Source organism: Geotrypetes seraphini, chromosome 19 (assembly GCF_902459505.1).
Source record: "Geotrypetes seraphini chromosome 19, aGeoSer1.1, whole genome shotgun sequence".
Classification (NCBI taxonomy): Eukaryota; Metazoa; Chordata; class Amphibia; order Gymnophiona; family Dermophiidae; genus Geotrypetes; species Geotrypetes seraphini.
The window spans coordinates 33067648-33088794 of NC_047102.1; the positions used below are offsets into that span (position 1 = coordinate 33067648).

The window sequence follows — 21147 nt, forward strand, 5'->3', positions numbered from 1 at the left end:
TAAGAACATAAGAACATAAGCAATGCCTCTGCTGGGTCAGACCTGAGGTCCATCATGCCCAGCAGTCCGCTCACGCAGCGGCCCAACAGATCCAGGACCTGTGCAGTAATCCTCTATCTATACCCCTCTATCCCCTTTTCCAGCAGGAAATTGTCCAATCCTTTCTTTAACCCCAGTACCGTACTCTGCCCTATTACGCTCTCTGGAAGCGCATTCCAGGTGTCCACCACACGTTGGGTAAAGAAGAACTTCCTAGCATTCATTTTGAATCTGTCCCCTTTCAACTTTTCCGAATGCCCTCTTGTTCTTTTATTATTCGAAAGTTTGAAGAATCTGTCCCTCTCTACTCTCTCTATGCCCTTCATGATCTTATAAGTCTCTATCATATCCCCTCTAAGTCTCCTCTTCTCCAGGGAAAAGAGACCCAGTTTCTCCAATCTCTCAGCGTATGATAATTGGTTATCATGCTAGCTGAAAATTGACCCTACAATGATTCTGTACAAAAAAAAATATTCTAGGACAGAAATGGGTCCCAGAACTATGGCTGCTTACCCAGATAGGTCTGTGGAAAGCAAAATATGAACCTATGAACACATGCACGCATTCAGTATCATACATTTGTTTTGATAGCTTTCCCTAAATCACTTAGGGACTCTTACTAAAATGCATTAACATCTGGTTTTAACATGCTTTAAAGCAGGATGTTAAGCTCAGATTTTGATTATATTTGATTTATTTGCTTGATATACTGCTAAATACAGTGGTACCTTGGAATCCAAACTTAATCCATTCCAGAACCATGTTTGAGTTCCAAAACGTTCGAGTTCCAAGACAATTTTCCCATTGAAAATAATAGAAACTGGATTAATCCGTTCCTTGGTCCCACAAACTCAGAGATAGCAAGATTGGTTCCCCCTGGCAAAGGCAGCAAGATCATCCCCCCCACCCCCCAGCATAGCCAACAAGATCGGGCTTCCGTAGGCATAGGCAGCAAGATCGGCAACGGCAACTGCAAGCGGTGCTCAACCCAAAGCTTCCCTCCCTGGCGGAAACAGGAAGCTGCGTCAGAGGGGAAGCTTTGGGCTGAGCAACGCTTGCAGTTCCCGTACGTTTGGATTCCAAAGCAGTGTTCGGATTCCGGGGCAAAATTTTATTTAAAAAGTTTGGATTCCAAGTTGTTCCAGTTCTGTGGCGTTCGGATTCCGAGGTACCACTGTATAACCATGTATTGAAGGGGTTCACACTTAAAATAGAATAAATATACCCTAACCTAATAATAAAAAATTATGATATACACAATTTTCTGCAAATAAACCAACATAAACAATTATTAGACTCAAACTAAAATGTCCTACAAGTTCATAATTTAAGCAGCAATTTCTTTTCCTCAATAGCCTGATCCCATCACTGACTCTATTACATCTCTCCAAAGCATCAAATTAGGGTTAAGACAACTCAAAGCGGACTCTAAATAACCAGGTTTTCATAGCTTTGTGATAAACTATGTAACTGGAAGTTACATGAAAATCAGATGGCAACCCATTCCAAAGATAATCCCCCCCCCTAAAATTCAGCCAGTGGTGGTCTGTGTCACCGGCTATTTTAGCCCCCAGTATTTAGGGCTGAGCTATGTCCAGGCACTGCCACTGAATATTGGGAGCTAAGTGTGGGAGGCAGGCTGCCAGGCTTGACCAATATTCAGCTGGGATTGCATAAGCGAATTGTATGGGATCAGGCTAAATATTGGGCCAAGTCCCACATAAGTTTTTTTTTAAATTGCAAACTCCCATGGAGCCTCTGATTCCCCAATCTCCCTTCCACAATGGCCCCTCCCACTCCCCGTGTCACACAATCTCCCCCCCCCCACCTAGACAGACCACCCTACCCCCTTGACAAAGTAGACCCTCCCAGGCCTACCCATATACCTAGTGGTCCAATGGATAGGTTGTTGGGAGCAGGAGGGCAGCCTTCTTGCTTCAGCCCCTTCTCCTGGTGCAACCTCTTATGACCACATTGTGAACCTTACAAAGGACACCAAGGTACTGGCCTTTAATCCAAAATGAGACAGGATGGTGGTATTTGAGGCCAGAACGTGACGCATACACATTTGGAATCCGTGTTTTATACCTGCACTTTTAATAAGTTTGGTTGGGCCAACTGGTTTCCTCGTTGCTTTTTTTCCTCCTGAGATTTTACCAATTATTGCTTTCTCATGGAAGTCTATCTGCCAGGGTCAAGAGGGTCATGTGAAAGATTTAGCATAAAATTCAGTGTCAGAGAGGCAAATAGTAGTGATGTCCTCAGACAGTACCATCGTGTGAGGCTGTCTCTTAGTCTAGTGCCTCAATGGTGGAATGCCCTACCACAATACATTAGAACAGAAAAAGACATTATTAAATTAAAAAAACTTTTGAAGTCATACTTATTTAATGATGCGTTTAATACTTGAAATCCTTAGATCTCTGAGAAATTTACTGCTTTATACTTGAAATTTCCTATTTTTCGGTGATGCTCATAATAATGTTATGGATTTTATAACCCTTTCCCTTTTGTTTTTACCTCTGTTTTTCTACCAACAACTTAAAATGTAACTTTATCCTTTTTCCCTCTCAAGTCATGTTTGTAAATATGTATTCATTTTGTTAAATGTTAGCCTGCTTTTATTAATTGTATTAGATTATGTACATCGCTTAGTAATTTTAATAGACGATCAATCAAATGCACTAATAAACTTGTAAACTTGTAGTGACTGTTTCTGGTTTTTGTTCCTTAACTTGCCTCAGGTTGCCATCGACAAGAAATACAAGAACATGACCTGTGGTCTCTGTGGTAATTTTAATGACCAGCCTATGGATGAGTTCACAGTGCAAGGTAAGGGTAGAATCAATACTCTTTATAGCACTAAGAGAAGAATTAAAGGAAAAGAAACCTGTAGGCTTCCACTTTGTAATGTAGTTAATGAAATAGCTCCACAAGCATAAAAACAGAGTGAGTTAGTCCTGGGTTGATGAAAATTGCTTTATTTTTGTTGGGCTATTCTTTTTCCCTGCTTTTATTTTTAGGATATTTTATTCTGTTGTGCCTTTTACACACCTATAGTACTAAATTTATTGTATTATCTTTTCCCTCTTCCTTCTCTTTATATAGGTAAATGTAAGTAATTATTTCTTTCATAGCTACTATAGTTAGATTGTGAGTTTGTTGGGACAGTGAGGGAAATTCAAAATACCTGATTAGATTTTTGGCCATTACTTAAGTCGATTTAATTGTGAAACTGCTGCAAATCCTTTGGGATATTTTGCAGTATATCAGACACCACGTTAAATTAAATTATCCATATTACATTACATTAGTGATTTTTATTCCGTCATTACCTTGCGGTTCAAGGCGGATTACAGAAGAGGATTTCTGGACATGTCCAGAGGTGTTACAGAGTAGAGTGGGTTGCCTCAGAGGCTTGAAATGTTTCATACAGGTTTAGTTGGTCTTCATGGATTTCTTTTCTGAAAGTTTTGTAGTCTGGGGTCGCGATTAGTAGATTAGAGAGTTGGTGGCCTAGTTTTGCTGCCTGTGTGGCTAGAAGGCCATCGTACAGTTTTTTCCATTTGATGTCTCTGATTGGAGGGTGTGTGAATGTTGTCTGGGTTCTCCTGTGTCTGGTTGTGGTAGTTTGGATTAGGCGGTTGTTCAAGCAGGCTGGGCTGTCACCATTTATGGATTTAAATAATAGACAGTAGAATTTAAATAGTATTCTTGCTTGAATTGGGAGCCAGTGTGAGTCGAGGTATACCTCGGTGATGTGGTCGTGTTTTCTTAGTGAATAGATTAGTCTCACGGCTGTGTTTTGTACTATTTGTAGTTGTTGTATCATTGTTGCGGGGCAGGGGAGATAGAGGATGTTGCAGTAGTCAAGGAGACCTAGGACAAGAGTTTTTAAGACTTTACGAAAAGAATCTGATTCTCTTATCTTTAGTGGAACGTCATTCCATATCTCCATTAGTTTGAAAATATAAGACTTACCTAATTTACCAAAGGATCTAATGTCCCTAGGAGAGGGAAATAAGAGTTTAAATTTTTGAGTACTTTTCAACAAGCCTAATCTACAAGTATTTCATAACGAAACCAGAGGTAAAAAGATACCAAACAAGATCTTGAAGACATTGAATGCATTGTAAACTATTTTGAGTGAATCACTTCATGAAAAGGTGGTTAGTACCGTGTTTCCTCAAAATTAAGCCCTAGTCACCGGCAGCAGCAGCAGCACTTCCCCCCTCCCCAAGCTCTCCCTCTCATCCAAACTGCGAGACCGAAATAAATACCTTATAACAAACCGGCAGTGTTGGCAGCAATCTAGACAGGCTGCTTTGCGGCCTTCTATCTTCCTCTGATGGCGTCATCAGCAACACAGCAGAGGAATGCCCGGGTAGTCTGTCTAGATTGCTGCCGGTTTGTTATAAGGCATTTATTTTGGTCTCGTGGTTTGGATGGGTTGGCGGGGTGGTGGTGCGTGTGCGGCTGAGGGGGGGGGGAAAGAAAGATGCTACATGGGGGGAAGGGAGGGATAGAAGCTGCAAGGGTTCTGCTGCACAAGGGGATGGGAGGGAGGGATAGAAAGATACTGCACAAGGTGAGGGGTGAGAGGGAAGAAAAGATGCACATGTGGGGGAGAGAAAGGAAATAGGAAGAATTGGGGTGAAAATAAGACCTAGTGCCTTTTTTGGGTCTAAAATTAATATAAGACATTGTCTTATTTTCGGGGAAACACGGTAAATCCCAATAAATAAAGAAATAGCTGTTTTCAGCTTAGGTAATTGCTGTAATTAAAAACAGCATATTTGCCCCGCAGACAATTCAACCACACTGATATTAATGAGTGCTCTTTATGAAATATGGAGTTTTACTTAGTAAATGCATGCAATATACAGTATTTTTAAAATGAAATGAAAGAAAATAAGAAATATACTTGAAATTTCCTATATCATGTCCGAGAAAAGCAGAACCCTAACCTGCTAACTAAATCTTCTTGCATCCATCTGCTGCAATCATATTTCTTTCCATTGAGAAACGCGTTTACAACTGTAGTAACTTTGTAACTCTCTATTCCAGGCGAAGTTCTTGAACCTTATAAATATGCTGCATTTCATCAGATGGATGACCCTGGTGACATCTGCCCAATGCAAATTGATACTATCACACCAGATCAGAGCAAAAAATACGTATGTAGCCCTTGGCGCCTTTTTCTGTGTCCTGCTCTGAACAGCTTATTTTAAAGTGGAGTAAAAACATGTTATTACCTTGCTGAAGTATGTGTGGACATTCGTAGCTACCTCGGATGGGAAACAGTAAAACTGATTATATAAAAGTTATTTTCTTTCCTCAGTTGCTGTTAAGTAATATGCTGCAATTGTGTCCATATTTAATGCAGAACAGATTTTCTGCTTAGTTCAGCTGACACGCTTTTTATGGTCTTGATGTATTTATTATACTTGGAATTCAAGCATCATAGTTGCAAGGCTAAGGATATTTGTCGCACATAATTATCTATTACAATACAGACCCCTGAGACAGGCCATACGGCCGAAACACGTACATGTCGTCTTGATTAAAATAAATTGAGCATCGCAGGTCATCTTTTCTGTCTTTCTTGTGATTAACTCCTCACACCCTTGTAACTTTGCACATGGAATAGCAAGACATTGTAAGACAGAGTTTTCCATGACCATGACTTATAAGATCATGAAGGGCATAGAGAAAGTAGAGAGGGACAGATTCTTCAAACTTTTGAATAATAAAAGAACAAGAGGGCATTCAGAAAAGTTGAAAGGGGACAGATTCAAAACGAATGCTAGGAAGTTCTTTACCCAACGTGTGGTGGACACCTGGAATGCGCTTCCAGAGAGCGTAATATTGCAGAATACGGTACTGGGGTTCAAGAAAGGATTGGACAATTTCCTGGTGGAAAAGGGGATAGAGGGGTATAGATAGATCATTATTGCACAGGTCCTGGACCTGTTGGGCCGCCGCCTGAGCGGCGATGGGCACGATGGACCTCAGGTCTGACCCAGCAGAGGCATTGCTTATGTTCTTAAATTGCCATATACTGAGCTTTAGTGCATGCAAATGTATTTCTTACATATACATTGAGACATCCTGAAATCCTGCCTGACTGTAGGGTCACCAGGACGAGTGTGGAGAAGTCTCTGCACAGATGACATTTGACTGCACCTATAGCAGAATATTCATGAGCGCGCATATCTTTCCGCTTCATTCAGGCTGCTGTCTGTGAATCATTGCTGAACCTGGTTTCCTCAAGCGTGGCGGTGCCCAAGAAGCCATATATCAGGCGGTGCCAGGAAGACATGGCAACATGCATCACACCTGGGGAGAGAAACTGCACCTGTTCCACGTTGTCGGAATACTCCAGACAATTATCTCTGCAGAAGGAAACCATCAACAACTGGCGGCAGAAAGACTTCTGTTGTAAGTGTAACTATCATGACAGGGATCTCCTGATTTGCTGAAGTATCTTCTTATCCTATTCAATTAGGATATATTTCAGCGATCCTGTTGCAGTTAGCGCTTAACTTCTGGGATAGGGCTTGGAACTCAATTGTCACTTCTTTTCAGAGGAGCAGAGATGTTCAACTCCAGGCCCTCCCTTGCAAGTACCCTGCATGAAAGAGGAGCGGAGGGTTTGAGTCTCACTTTACTCCTTAATCCAGCCCCTTTCCTTGTGTTGTTTCTGCCCCTGGCTCTCCCACCCCTCCTCCAGTTTCACAGTTCTGGTTACAGTCACCAAGCAGAGTCAACAGAGGTGCACTGAAGTGGCAGTTCTCATTCAATGTTGGTGAAGGATATATGGATAATGTTAGCTCTTCTCAGAGGCAGAGCCATCCATTTTGGGCTCATGCCTACCCAGCAGCGGTGCACCCTTGTTGAAGCAGGTGTGGATCCCCAAGACCCACCAGCTGAATATATCCTTCCAAGGCACCCAGAACTCTCTTCTGCCAAGTTCAGCAGTCAATGGCAGATTCCTGAGGCTACCAACACTGGGCACCCTTTGCAGGCTCCATTTTCATGCATGCTTACCTTCATGTGAGGATTGAGCACACAAAAGATGCCAGCAACGACAGCTTAGGAGTATTGCCACTGACTGCCGAGCTTGGTAGAAAGGAATTCTAGCACCAAACTGGCTATGTTTAGCAGTTAAAATAGACCACACAAATAGTAAGCCTAGGCCTATCGTTAATTGCTAAGTACTTTATTGGTTATCCCTGAATTCTATAAAAACTGTTGAACATTGCACACACAATTTAATCGAATAATGAGCCAATTAGAGGCAATAATTGGGATCTTAAGCAATTACTGGTACTAATTTGATTTAATTAAACTAAATGCATGTATCCTGCACCTATATTTCACCATGATTCCAGAAAGGGTGTGCAGCCTTGAGAGAGTCCTGGGCAGATCAGAGGCATTTCTGCACGCAGTTATAGAATAAGAGGGATCCATGTTTAATTAGGCATGAAGATTAATGGTAGTACAGTAAGAACGTGAGATTTAAGTTCACAACTTTACACATACAGAAAGTCCCCCAGGTGAAGCACCCATGCATGAGAAACTCTCTAACCTCCTACTTGTCCTGTTTGTTTGATTAGATAGTCCCTACTCAATAGAGCTTTACAGTCTTGAATGTTTTAAGTACAGCACTGTGTACGTCTAGCAGCGCTATAGAAAAGATTTACTGTCCTGACCTCTCACTTTGGCTCTGAGGATTGTCAGCGGCTTGAACTCATTGAGCCTGTACTTTATAATATTAACAAACTGGACTCTGTGTTCTTTAAGTAAAACTTCTTTAGTACAAACTTAAAAACAAAGAAAGAAAGAAATTTGCTGTTCAGTTGCTCTTAAGGTTTCTTGCCTTCTACAAAGTCCACACTCTACCACCACATTCCAGAGGTAGAAATGGCCAGGAGTGTATCCCACATACTTTTTGAAGGACAATGTTGTCCCTCAGAACTTAGCCCACTAAGCTGAATTTAGACTAGCAGATTCAAAGGTAAAAACCAAATGGGGCACAATACTTTCTCTATGGACTCTAAGCAGAACAGAAAACTGAGGAAATCCTTTTCAATCTTTTAATGACAGCAGAACCTCAAGTGTTCACATCCAACTGAAAACGGAATATATCTAATCAGGAAGACTAAAAATGGACTATCGCTGGTTCAAAATGTCATACTTTTTTTACTCTAATCCTTTTATAAATTTTTAAGATTAGCAAATACTAATTTGAGTGGCTGGTTTTGAATAAATACTGAAAACTATCAGATATTGCACCTAGAAAAATACATGTATATATACACACACAATAGCGAATAAGCAGCCAATTTAGTAAGCCAAATGTATTTAGCTTTAGATCCGGAGACCAGGGCGACTTGTAGCTGTATTAGATGGTAAATACAGAAAAACGCTCAGCTTTACTTTGATCTTTTTAGAAGGTTTTTTTGGTCTTTGGACTTTATTTTTGGAGGTTTTCTCCGAACAGAACACACAACAAAAGCAGGCAACAAGGAGGAAGCATCAACCCACCAAGCATATAGCAAGGCACATTGGGAAAACGTCTGGGCACAGTCTGTCCGGATGAAGATTAATACAACCAAAACCAAATTATTATGGTTAGGCCCAAAATTGGATTGTCTTCCTCTTTCTGTAGCCTCTCTACAGATTGAGTTTTCTGCTAAGGTTTTGGGAGTTCTCCTTGGCTTCTCTCTCTCTTTTAAGGATCAAATCAACTCTGTGGTCAAAAAATGCTTGTTTAACCTGCGTTTATTGAGGAAGGTTAGACATCTCTTTCATCATTGACATTTTTCCATATTAGTTCAGTCAATTATATTATCTCGTCTCGATTATTGCAATATTATCTACCTCAGTATCACAAAAACTTGTCTTCATAGATTGCAACTGATTCAAAATACTGCTGCGAAATTTATCTTTGGGAAATGTAAATTTGATCATGTGACTCCGTTGCTGCAGCATCTTCATTGGCTCCTGGTTTATTTTAGAGTTCAATTCAAATGTGCTTGTGTTGTTTTTTTAATCCTATATGGCATCTTTACTCCTCTCCTTCCTTTATCTTGGAACATTTACAGATTTTCCTTTGGAAGAGGTAATCAACAATTTAAATTATCTCTTCCTTCCAAGAAAGGGATAAAAGGAGTCAAGATCTAAACTCAATCTTTGATTTTTAAGCTTTCTCAACTTTCCAGATTTCCACCACTCTCTGGGTGAAGAAGAACTTCCTTACGTTTGTACGGAATCTATCCCCTTTCAACTTTAGAGAGTGCCCTCTCGTTCTCCCTACCTTGGAGAGGGTGAACAACCTGTCCTTATCTACTAAGTCTATTCCCTTCAGTACCTCGAATGTTTCGATCATGTCCCCTCTCAGCCTCCTTTTTTCAAGGGCGAAGAGGCCCAGTTTCTCTAATCTTTCGCTGTACGGCAGCTCCTCCAACCTCTTAACCATTTTAGTCGCTCTTCTCTGGATCCTTTCGAGTAGTACTGTGTCCTTCTTCATGTACGGCGACCAGTGCTGGACGCAGTATTCCAGGTGGGAGCGTACCATGACCTCATATTAAGGGAAATGAATAATGTAAACGACTAAAGATTCACTTTTACAATGTTAAGATGATGGTTCACTGGAACTAGTCTAGCAAATGCTTGCAGAGACCCTATAGCAGTGCATATCAATCTTTCTGTGGCCATGATCCCATTTATGTAGCCACAGAAAGTACACAATCCCCCCAGACCAATGATGTCATTATGGCGCACCTGCCCATGTCTTGACCTCAAATGCAGGTTTGTGACCCAAGTTTGGGAAACCCTGCCCTATAATCAGAACTGTTAAAACCAGATGTAGACTCTTTACAGAGCACTCGAAAGCACTCTGACAACTTAATATACCCCGTACTGGCATTTAGTTAGGTAATTTAGTGCTGTTCCTTTGTTTTGAGACAGGTCATTCCGACTGGAACAAGCTTTTCAAAGCAATATGACTAGAATATTCTGTTTGAAGTCTCACACAGTTTTATTTATTGGGCATATAGTCCATGCCAGCCAAACAAGTATTTCCTGTCAAACTCTGCATACAAAATGGTTAAACCTACTGAAGTGGCCATATATTGCTTTTTTATCTATTACTGCATGGATTGCTATCCAAAGAAAACCACAATGAATTAGATGAGTCAAACTCATTGCAGATCCACCTCTCTCCACATCAGAATGTGTTGTAAATCAGTGGCTCTCAAATCTGTCCTGATTTATAATGACTTTCTATCACTCGGTGCAACTGCACCTCTAATATTGTTTGCAGTTCTGGTCACCGTATCTCAAAAAAGATACAGCAGAATTAGAAGAGGCGTAGAGTAGGGCAATGGAAATCATAAAGGGGATGGGACGACTTCCCTATGAGGAAAGGCTACAGAGGCTAGGGCTCTTCAGCTTGGAGAAAAGATGGCAGAGGGAAGATATGGTTAAGGGACTGGAGGAGTTGCGGTACAATGAGAGGCTAGAGAAACTGGGCCTCTTCTCCTTTACATTCTGGCCCAAATTCTCTATTCTGCAATGATATTGGCAGCTGCCTAAAAGGAGACTGTTGATTTTGTGCCATTCATGTGATGGTGCCCTATAGAGAATCACGCCTCTGCAAAAGAGAGTTTTCCAGGCCTAAATTTCCAATGCATATCTTTGTCGTGAATTGCGCCTATGTAGATGCTTTAGGCTGCCTAACGCCACTTCCGTTGTTAGCCATGCCCATAGTGGCATTCAACAGCCTAAAGCGCCTATGTAGGTGCGATTCCTGAATGTATTATTTAGGCAAAGAAAAGAGAGAAGGCGGCCAGGTGGTATTCAATATCTTTATTCTATGAAGACTTGACTATGTGGTTCGGCCTGAAGGCCTGCCTCAGGAGTCTATAAAATGATTTAAAAACAATGTATTACAATATATAACAATGACATTTATAAACAAGAGATGAAGCTCATATTGATCCATTTCACTGAAGACGGTAAAATCAAAAACAAGCATAGGATAAAAGCATGGGGGAGACAACCCCATATGTTCATAAATATACATCTAGAACATGTAAATATGAGCCTGTAGTGACCATACATACAAGACGTATACATTTTAAAATAAATAAAACCAATATACTCACGGGAATAACATGGCAATTAATGAAGGCATGTATTATTTTCTAGACCTATTTCAATCACATCCAAGTTTTAAAAAGATGCTCTGAATGGCCAACTGACCACTGGATGGATTATAGATCCATTAGGTTTTAGTCTGTTCCTGGAGGACTCGGAGTACAAAATAAAGGAGTTATGGTAGGAATTGTAGCTGAAGCCCTCTGCACTGACAATTAGGCTACCCCTCTGATCTCCAGGGATGTCTGTGTGGCCATTTTTCTCAAAATGATGCCAGACAGACATTCAAATGCCTGTTTTTTTATGTTTATAACTTGGATGTGTCAGTTTGGAAAATGGCTCTTCTTTGTAGACGTCGTCTGTGCAAATACATCCGTCTTAGTGGCCATTTTTGAAACAGAAACCTAAGATGAATAGCTTTTATGGGGGACCATAAAGAGCTAAACGTCCCAGTGCTGACTTGGATGTTTTTTTCAAAAGTGGCCACCAAGTCCCAGCCTTTGAAAATGAGAGATGATCTGACCTACACATAAAGCCCATCCAAAATTTTTAACCTGCTAGGGATGACATGATGATTCTGGTTTGCATTATTTTGCTAAATACATCACAAATTTAAAATAAACCTACTGAATAGTCACTCGCTTGTATTTTTTAATAGTCAGTCCCACAGCTGCCATTTGCTCCTGGATGCTGTGGGATTGACCTGGCTGCGCTGGCCTCATAACACGCACTCACATTCTCACCTCCATAAGGCTTTTTAAAATCTGTTCATGTTTCTTTATGGATTTCAGCCCCTGAAAAATGTCCTGGAAACCAGGTCTACAATGAGTGTCAATCCCCCTGCATTGCCACCTGCACCAATCCACAGTATACCTGCAACAGTTTCTGTGTCTACGGCTGCTTCTGTTCCCCAGGTAAAGTGCCATTTTCAGACTTTAGCATCTGCCTTGTATTACCTGTGGTTGAAAATTCCTTGGGGGTCAGTATTCATTTGGCAACACTATCACGCGTTTTGATGATTAACTTCAATGCTAGGCCACGTGCAGACAAGGACACTCGGTAACCCGAAATGTTTATTTGGCCAAAAGATCTGGCCATTATGGTTAGGAACCAGGAAGAAGGGGTGAACATAGATAATGCTACTTGTTTCTATGGGCTACAAGAAGGGAGGCAGAAAATACGGCATAGATGAAACAATACACTGAATGTCTGTTATCCTATGCAGATGACATCTTCCTCTTCATCCCACTCTACAAGGATGATAAGGATCTCCCTAAAATAGTTTTCAAACACATAGGATATAATCTACTAAAGTTAAACACCGCAAAAAACAAATTACTCGGGGTCTTTCAAGTTTGTTTAAATTTTCTTATACCACCCAATCAACCTTCTAGGCGGTGTACAAATTCATAAAAACATAAAACATACTTTAGCTAAAATACAAGTTTAAGCTGACAAAGCATCACCAAACGGTAACAATAACTTTCGAAGACTTTTAAAAACAAAGACAAACAGGAACAAAAGGTAAAAAGGCAAGAACTACAATAGTCAAAGTAAAAGAGAACAATTAGGGAAAAAAACAATAGGAGGGGTTGCTATAAACAATGTTGAACTCAATTGCCCTTAAAAGGACAGTAAGGTCTCGAAGGCATCAAAAAAGAGAAATGTCTTTAGCTTCGTCTTAAAATTATTAAGAATTGATTCTTCGTGTAAGTAATTTGGGATACTATTCCAGAGAGAAGGGGCGGTGACAGAGAATATAGTAGACCTCATTGAAAAATGATCTGTCCCTACAAGCCCGACTTTGCCCTCTAGTGTTTCACTAAAAGTTGAGAAGACATCCAGAGTACTTGGAATCCTGTTAGATTTCTATGGACCCCAAATCTCCAATCGCTGGAAAAAAAAATTTGTACTTTTTTAAAACAATTGAGACTTATTTAAATTTCTCCAGAATTCTACTGTTCAACGTCTCCCCCTTCTGCTTCTATTCCTTTCTCTCCTCTCTTCTACCTTCCAAAGTATTTAGATCAATGCTGTCTTGTAAAAATGTTTATTTTATTTTTATTTTTCCTCTAACTCTACTTTTCACTTCTCTATTACCCTCCAGGTACTTTAGTTAGATTGTGAGCCTTCGGGACAGTAAGGGAATTTTTCAAGTACCTTTCTTATTTCTAATCTTAATGTATATTTTCTGTAAACCGCTTAGAACCTAACGGATGTAGCGGTATATAAGAAATAAATTACATTACATTATCAAACCTTACTTTTACAATAATTTTGCAATTCTGGTCCAAATGCTGGTCTTAAATCAACTAGATTACTGTAACTCCCTCTATGCAGGCATAACTTCTACTCAATTGAATAAGCTTCAAAAGATTCACAGCACTGCAAACAGGTTGGTCTGTTGTTTAAGGAAATATGAGCACGTCTCCGAGGACTACTGCAGGCTTCATTCGCTTCCTGTAAATGTTCAAATCCTGTTTAAGCTTTCCCATGCTCTGAACGCCAACTCGCCAGAACAGATAGTCAACATGCTTTCCACGTCCCACTTCTCCTCATCAAGGATTAACAACACCCTACAACTGATTGTCCCCCCTCATCTAAGCGAGTGAAATAGAAATGAATATTCAACACCCTCTTCACGTTTGCAGCTACCAGAACCTGGAATGACCTTCCAGCACCCTTAAGAACAGAATTTAATTACTTCACCTGTAAAAAGCTTCTTAAATCGCATCTATCTGTTCAGTAACGTCGCTTCTTGGAGTTTTTCTCTCCTGTCATGTTTTTTATTGAATTATTGTAGTATTATTCCTTCATCTATGACTGTTATGTACGATGATAATTATTTCTTCATTCCTTTTCACAGGTACTGCAGTTAGATTGTGAGTCCATTGGGACAGAGAGGGAAATTACTTAAAAGTTACCTGATTCGATTTTTTGGCAAAGCTAGTGTGATGATTTACAAGTTTCAAGTGTATTACGTTTTTGATACACTGCTTATAAGTGAAAATCTAAACTCTGCATTAAATTAAAGAGGTTTACAAACTGTGATAGATTTTTCCATTTATTGAATTTTGACCTGTTCTTTTAGGAACTGTTCTGAATGATTTGTCTGGATCACAGAACTGCATTCCTGTACATGAGTGCCCGTGCAAGATCAATAAGGACATCTACAAACCTGGCTCTGTACTAAAAACCCAGTGTAGCATCTGGTAAGAGGCTTTATTTCACCTGTTTGGAATGCTTGACTCCTACATGTAGTACCAGAAAAATACTGCTAGGGGTCAGAGTTGCTTTTTTGGACCTTGGATCTGATGGGGCAAGAGTATTAAGAGATCTCTCCTGCCCTCATTAGAAATCAATAAGACCCCAATAAGTGCCAGGGGTCCAGGGAATAGGAAGTTATGTCTTTTGTTGGAAGAAACCTAGAGGGTGGGGGTCTTAAGATGTTATCAAGGGAGTCTGAGGGACATTGGAGGAGGATTTGATTGATGTTGGGGATCCACAGGTTAAGGGATGAGTTTGAAGAATGCCAGAGGTCTGGTGAGGGGAAGTTGGTTTGATGGATATCAGGACAGTTCAGGAAAGGTGGGGGATACCATTGACTTTTGCTCTTACTCTTGATATAGACCTGTTGATCGAAACTTGGAGCTGGCAATTGTGTGAGCCTTAACGCAGCAAGAGCAGATATTGGATATTTTTAATATAGACCTGGCTTCCTATTGTGAAAATAGAAATAAACATGTATTGGGAAGCATGCCCAAACCATGCTCCTTTCCAATCCCAGTGTCCTGGGGGCATTCATCTTCAAAAAGATATTTTTTTTAAAAATGGAGTCGGTCCAGAGGAAGGCTACTAAAATGGTGCATGGTCCTCGTCCTAAGGTGTATGGGGACAGAGTTAAAGATCTCAATCTGTATACTTTGGAGGAAAGGCAGGAGAGGGGAGATATGATAGAGACATTTAAACACCTACATAATGTAAATGCACATGAGTTGAGTTTCTTTAATTTGAAAGGAAACTCTGCAACGAGAGGGCATAGGATGAAGTTAAGAGGTGTTTTAGAGTACCCACCATAAAGATATTATAGCATATGAGTTTCAGGCCTCTTAAGACATACAGTAAATTGCACATGAAGGCCCTGATACTATAAAGGGCGCCTAAGTCATGCCTAAAGTTAGGCGTGCTTTAGGCATCCAATCTAAGTAGTTAATGAGCCAATTAAGGGTCTTAAGAAGTGATAATTGGTACTTAGGCGTCCAAAGGACATAGACACCACTTTGTAGACACAGCCACAATTTCATGGATGCCCATATTTAAAACTCACACCTAATTCAATAGGCGTGAGTGTGGAATGGGCGTGGTTTGGGCAATGACTCAATATGGGCATCCTTTGATTCATTTATATAATACTGAGCGACCTAGGGCATCCGTATGATGCCTATATTGTAGGTGAATGAAAACCAGGGGCACCTCAAAACAGATATATTGCATGCAAAACCTTCTATTTTTGTGGACAAACAGCAATGTTATTTGCAATTAGAGGAAAAGATCCATTATCTGAAGCATAGCACATGAAAAGCTTTAGTTTTCTTGCTAAAAAGCTACCCTTTTTTTCTGACTAAACAGTGCTCCAATGAGCTGATTCTTGAAAGCAAAGAAAGCACATGACAAAAAGATATAGATTGCATACATAACTTCATTTGCAAAAGCTTCAAAACAGAAAAAAACAGATACAGACCTTAGCATGGCTTCTACTTCATTGCAAATGGAAGTTTGCAGCTGCACAATGGTGACCTCATTGTGAGATCATCAAGGTGCAACTGCAAGGTAGAATGCCACAATTAAAATATATGCTGAGGAGCTGGTTGGGATTTGAACTTATGATCTCTGGAAGACGAGCACAGCGCTTTTACTTATTGAGCTATAGCAGCTTCTAGACAGGTGTCTCTGACTGCCCTGTGATATGATAGCTTAGCAGATCGCATTAAGGACATCCAAACTGTGCCTAAGTTCCATCCATAGAACTCAGGTCTATCTGAAGCCTAAACTTTGCTCAAAAGTAGACTTCCTTACAATGCCTATAAGACCCAGTTTTACAATTGTTACGCAGCTTGCTAGCTCACTCTGTAACACACTGGTTAAACCTATACCCTTCAATCCTAATGTTGCTGGTTAGAATCCCAGTCACTCTGTCTGATGGAAGAGAAATAAATAAAAGCATTAAACAGATCCAACTCCTAGTATTACAATTATAATGAAAAACAGCATAAAATCACCATTCTAATAACATAATAATAAAATATAACATTAAGGATGTCTAAATCTCACCTAAAACCTGATTCTCTAAAGGACGCCAAAACAGTGCTGAACTCTGCTAAGCGTGATTCTACAAAGGACGCCTAACTTTAGATGCATTTGGCAGAATCAGGGCCAAAATCATCACCACAATTTCAAAGCTACACCAGTATCTGAAAAAGAATCAAAGTAAACAAGCCAGAGGAAAACGGCAACTCAAATTAAGCATCAGAGGAAGAGAATAGTTTCGATATTTTGCAGAAGAATACAAGACTACATGTAAATATGTTTTGTAGTTTTAGAATTGGACATCTTCTGACCAAGTAATTTAAGGAGTCTATCGCTTTTTTACATTACATTAGTGATTTTATTCCGCCATTACTTTGTGGTTCAAGGCGGATTACAGAAGAGGATTTCTGGACATGTCCAGAGGTGTTACTGCCAGAGATATGACCTCTTGATGTAGGCAATTAACCATAACAGCGTTGGGTTCTTTAATAAATTCTGTTTCTTCCAGTTTGAAGCTCACCATAGTCTATTCCTTGACTCTGAGAAGGAACTGACCATATCATACTGATGTTGGCACTTCTTTGTTTTGATTACATGAAAACCACTGAAAGTTAAAATTGATTCTAATATCAGCAGCTGAAGGGAATTTTTCCCCCCATTGTGATAGAGGTAACAGCTTAGTGCTAATGGCTGTTCTCGTTTTCCCTCTCTTCCAGCAACTGTGTAATGGGTCAGTGGAATTGCAAAGATCGAGTGTGTCCAGGAAAATGCTCAGTTGAAGGGGGATCGCATGTCACCAGTTTTGATTCCAGCATGTTTCGCTTTCATGGGGTCTGTGCCTACGTCCTTCTCAAAGTAAGCTACCAACACATTGTAACGGTGTTGTCCACGAGCTCTAGCCTAGAACTTGCAGTTAAATAATCTCAACCATTCCTCCGTCTTTAAGTTCTTTTGAAATTAAAATATTGCTATCCTAGAATCAGTCACGTAGAGGCCGCCTTGGAATCAATTCCTGCATCAGGTCATCAATCCCCAGGCTGGCTAAGACAGAGATAACATTCACGTCCTCTGATTGTGGAAGGGGAAGGAGTAATTTGGTTACATTAGCATACTGTTTTGCCTATTCTTTGATTTTTATATCATAAAAAGCTACATGGAACAGCTTAATAGTTTCTAAGGCTGATCCTCTGCTAATACAGCCTTTTAATCCTGTGGTGAGTCCTAGAGAATCATGAAAAACATTTGTGCAGTATCATTAATATTCAGCAACAGGAAATTTGACCGTGTTTTTCCTGTGTATCCTCTAAACAGAACGATGAGCTGCCAGGAAATGTGACCATTGTGGGTACGTTTGTAAAATGTGGCACTTCTGAAACAGAGACATGTCTGAGTACTATCATCTATACACAGTTCCAGGTAAGAGGTCAAGCACTCAATGCTCATCGTGTTTTTATAATGCAATACTAATCATTTACTCTTTTCCTGCAGCAAAGTTGATATCAAATGCTATCTCTAACTCTTTATTAATTGCCGATTATGTCAAAAGAACTTCAAAATGGGGAACCAGGTTCACAAACTGATGAAATGAAAAAATAATAATAATATGCATGAACTGGTCAGCATTAACTTGCTGTACTCCCTTTCATATCAATAACTTTCCATTTATATATCATGTTATATTTTGTTTTGAAAGTTATATGCTCAGAGATCTGGAGGTTGGTTTGGGGGGGGATGACCCCAAAATTAAGCCTCACCACCCAGTCGTCACATAGAACAATTTTGCTTTGCTTTATTTTATGAATCCCAACAGACTTATATCTTCAAATCTTTCTACACAAAACTTATCTGAAATCTGCTTCAGGGTCCCAACATGGAGGATAAGAGTGTTATCTACTGAAACAGAGAACAGAGGAAGGGAGAGGCAGGTTTAGGAGGAAAGATAAGGAGTCCAGGCTTGGCCATGTTTCATTTTAGATGGCAGCGAGACAGGTAGCAATTTTAGAAAGAACAGAAGCTAGTAGAAGGTATGGAGAACTTGAGCTACAAGGATCGCCTCAGAAAACTGGGATTATTCACCCTTGAGAAGAGAAGACTGAGAAGGGATCTGATAGAGACTTTTAAATTGCTAAAAGGAATCGACAAAATGGAGCAAGCTCACTCACCAGCAGGGGGAAAGGATGGAGAGCAAGAAATAGCCTTATTCACATTGGCGAATTTGACCCAGACTCGGACCAGAGGTCATGGACTGAAGCTGAGAGGGGACATGGCCAGGACAAATGTCAGAAAGTTCTGCTTCACACAGCGAGTAGTGAACGCCTGGAACTCTCTCCCGAAAGAGCTGGTGGAGGAAACCACCATTCTAGGATTTAAGGGAAAATTGGACGCACATCTTCTTGCAGGACACATTGAGGGATACGAGTGACTAATGTATGCGTCAGGGTACGCCTGGCTGAGCCTCCGCGTGTGCGGATCACCGGACTGGATGGACCCCAGGTCTGATCCGGTGCAGGCATTTCTTATGTTCTTATCAGAATTCTTTTTTTTTTTTCATTTTTCATTCATTCAATTTTCTGTACCGTTCTCCCAGGAGAGCTCAGAACGGTTTACACTAATTTATTCAGGTACTCAAGCATTTTCCCCTATCTGTCCTGGCAGGCTCACAATCTGTCTAATGTACCTGGGGCAATGGGGGGGGGGGGGGAGGGATTAAGTGACTTGCCCAGGGTCACAAGGAGCAGCGTGGGTTTGAACCCACAACCTCAGAGATGTCCAGGTCAGGGCATCTCAAATTGAAATGGATCTGATGACAAAGAGCCTTTTGTACAAATACACTGACATGTATGTGCCAGATACTTGTAGCCACAACACCCATTTTACAATTGTCAATGTCCACAATATCAGTGGAGGCAACTTGGCACAGAAATGCACACTATGGGACTGATTCTCAGAAACATGTGTCCCAATGGCAGGCGGTGGTAGGCAACCAATCAGGATGCATAGGTTTTTAGGCATTATTCTAAATTGGCATAAATGTTGTACTAGCCCAGCACACAGGAAGAACAGAGTCAATTAATTTAATTGCTTGTGGAGCACTGCAAAGTAATTTATCCTTACAGCCTTGCACCTGTCACTAAACAGCAGATAATTATTTGATTTATAAGCAATGGCATCCATCCAACTGGGAAGGTTTGATGAGATATTTGTTTCTAAAAAAACATCTAGAGACCAGCTTAATAATAAATCCAGAGTGGCATTCCATAAAGCTAGGAAAGTTACCCCCTCCTCCGTCCTCCTTTTTCACCTTAAGTTTTCTTAAGAGCAATGGATGCAGGCTTATTATTCCAAAGAAAAGACACAAGTAACCTCGCCACTTCTCCATAGAACTTTAAATTAAAATAAATTGGTAGCATACTCAGTATATAGTTAATTTTTGGTGCAATCATCATTTTAATTGTGCCTAATCTTCCCCACCATGATAATCTTAACGGTGTCCATTGTTTAGTTAAATCTTTAACTAACTGTAATAAATGCTCCTCATTCATCTATATGGTTTCATCAATTGAGGGATGCATGTTTGTTTGTTTTTTTAAAAAACTCTCTGAGTCAGGAGATGCATAGTGTGTCTAAGTAGAAGCGTAGCAGGGTGTGGGCAAGGCTTCGCCTGGAAATGACCTTAAGCAGGCTTAAGCATAGGAGTCGGAACAAGGGAGGCCACAAGGGCCATGGCCTCCCCCAAAATTGGAACTGCCCCAGCCCCCTTCCCTCCCTCCCTCCCTCCTGTCAGACTCTTCACCCGTAGAATTGGGTTTTTCAATGAGTACTGTCAGGCTCTGTCTTCACTAACGGAAAAGCGTTTCTTTTGCCGCTGAGCTGAAGAGGAGGCATGCGCTTTGGCGCGCCTGCTCGGCACTGAGCAGCTTCTTGATTAATGCTAAAGATGGATGTATGGCAGAAAGTGAAGGAGAGAAAAGCAGCAAATGGATAAGGTGGCCCTGGATGCACAGTTAAGAGCACAGACAGAAGGAAGTGCAGCCAGAGACTGGGAAAGATGGTTTGAAAACCAAAATCACCAATTTAGTGATTGAATTGTGCCAGTTTTGAGAAATCACATCTGCAGTCTATATTTTGCACTGTTCAGGAAGAAATCTGACTGTAGGCAACTGTCTAACCAGCCAGTCGGGATGCACATTTTCTAAAAAAAAGGCAAAAAACCCGAGGCAGGCCACCTACACTGTAGGGATCTTGCGTGGGTACAGAGAGGCACCTAGGGACACTTAAGCTCGCCTAAGGCTGGGAGTGGCATGGATTCACCCAGAAGTGGCCTTGGAAGAGTTAAAGCGGCCCTAGGCATCTCCCTAGGGCTGCGATAAGTGCCTGAAATATAGGCCATTGAAATGCTGACTTCCATTTCAAATAGACGCGGCCACTAAACTGATCGCGGCAAGGAAATCTCCCTGTCACGATAAGCTGAGCGGCCGTAGCAGGGAACCCCCAAACCCTATTGCAAGTAGGCCGGCAAGAGGGATACCTATTCCCTGCAGCCAGCAGGCCTGCTGTTCAGAATGGTGGATCTTCCCCTTAGGGATCTAGCCAATTGGAGTCTTAGGCCACTCTCAGTGCATCCCTATGGGAGAG

The 21147-nt window shown here is 40.8% G+C and overlaps 2 protein-coding genes across 5 annotated transcripts in view; one reads left to right on the forward strand and one right to left on the reverse strand.

The window, feature by feature from the left end:
- LOC117352133 overlaps positions 1 to 21147 on the reverse strand; it is a 1164809-nt gene that overhangs the window by 725267 nt on the left and 418395 nt on the right. The window lies entirely within an intron of this gene.
- The window catches only part of MUC6 (mucin 6, oligomeric mucus/gel-forming), a 103769-nt gene that overhangs the window by 18929 nt on the left and 63693 nt on the right, over positions 1 to 21147 (forward strand). For all 4 annotated transcript variants that reach the window (XM_033928259.1, XM_033928260.1, XM_033928261.1 and 1 more), the window contains exons 6-12: positions 2784 to 2871; positions 5107 to 5216; positions 6273 to 6480; positions 11997 to 12119; positions 14297 to 14417; positions 17229 to 17367; positions 17824 to 17928. In XM_033928259.1, coding sequence (XP_033784150.1) covers positions 2784 to 2871; positions 5107 to 5216; positions 6273 to 6480; positions 11997 to 12119; positions 14297 to 14417; positions 17229 to 17367; positions 17824 to 17928 — 894 coding nt within the window. The remainder of the gene's footprint in view (positions 1 to 2783; positions 2872 to 5106; positions 5217 to 6272; positions 6481 to 11996; positions 12120 to 14296; positions 14418 to 17228; positions 17368 to 17823; positions 17929 to 21147) is intronic.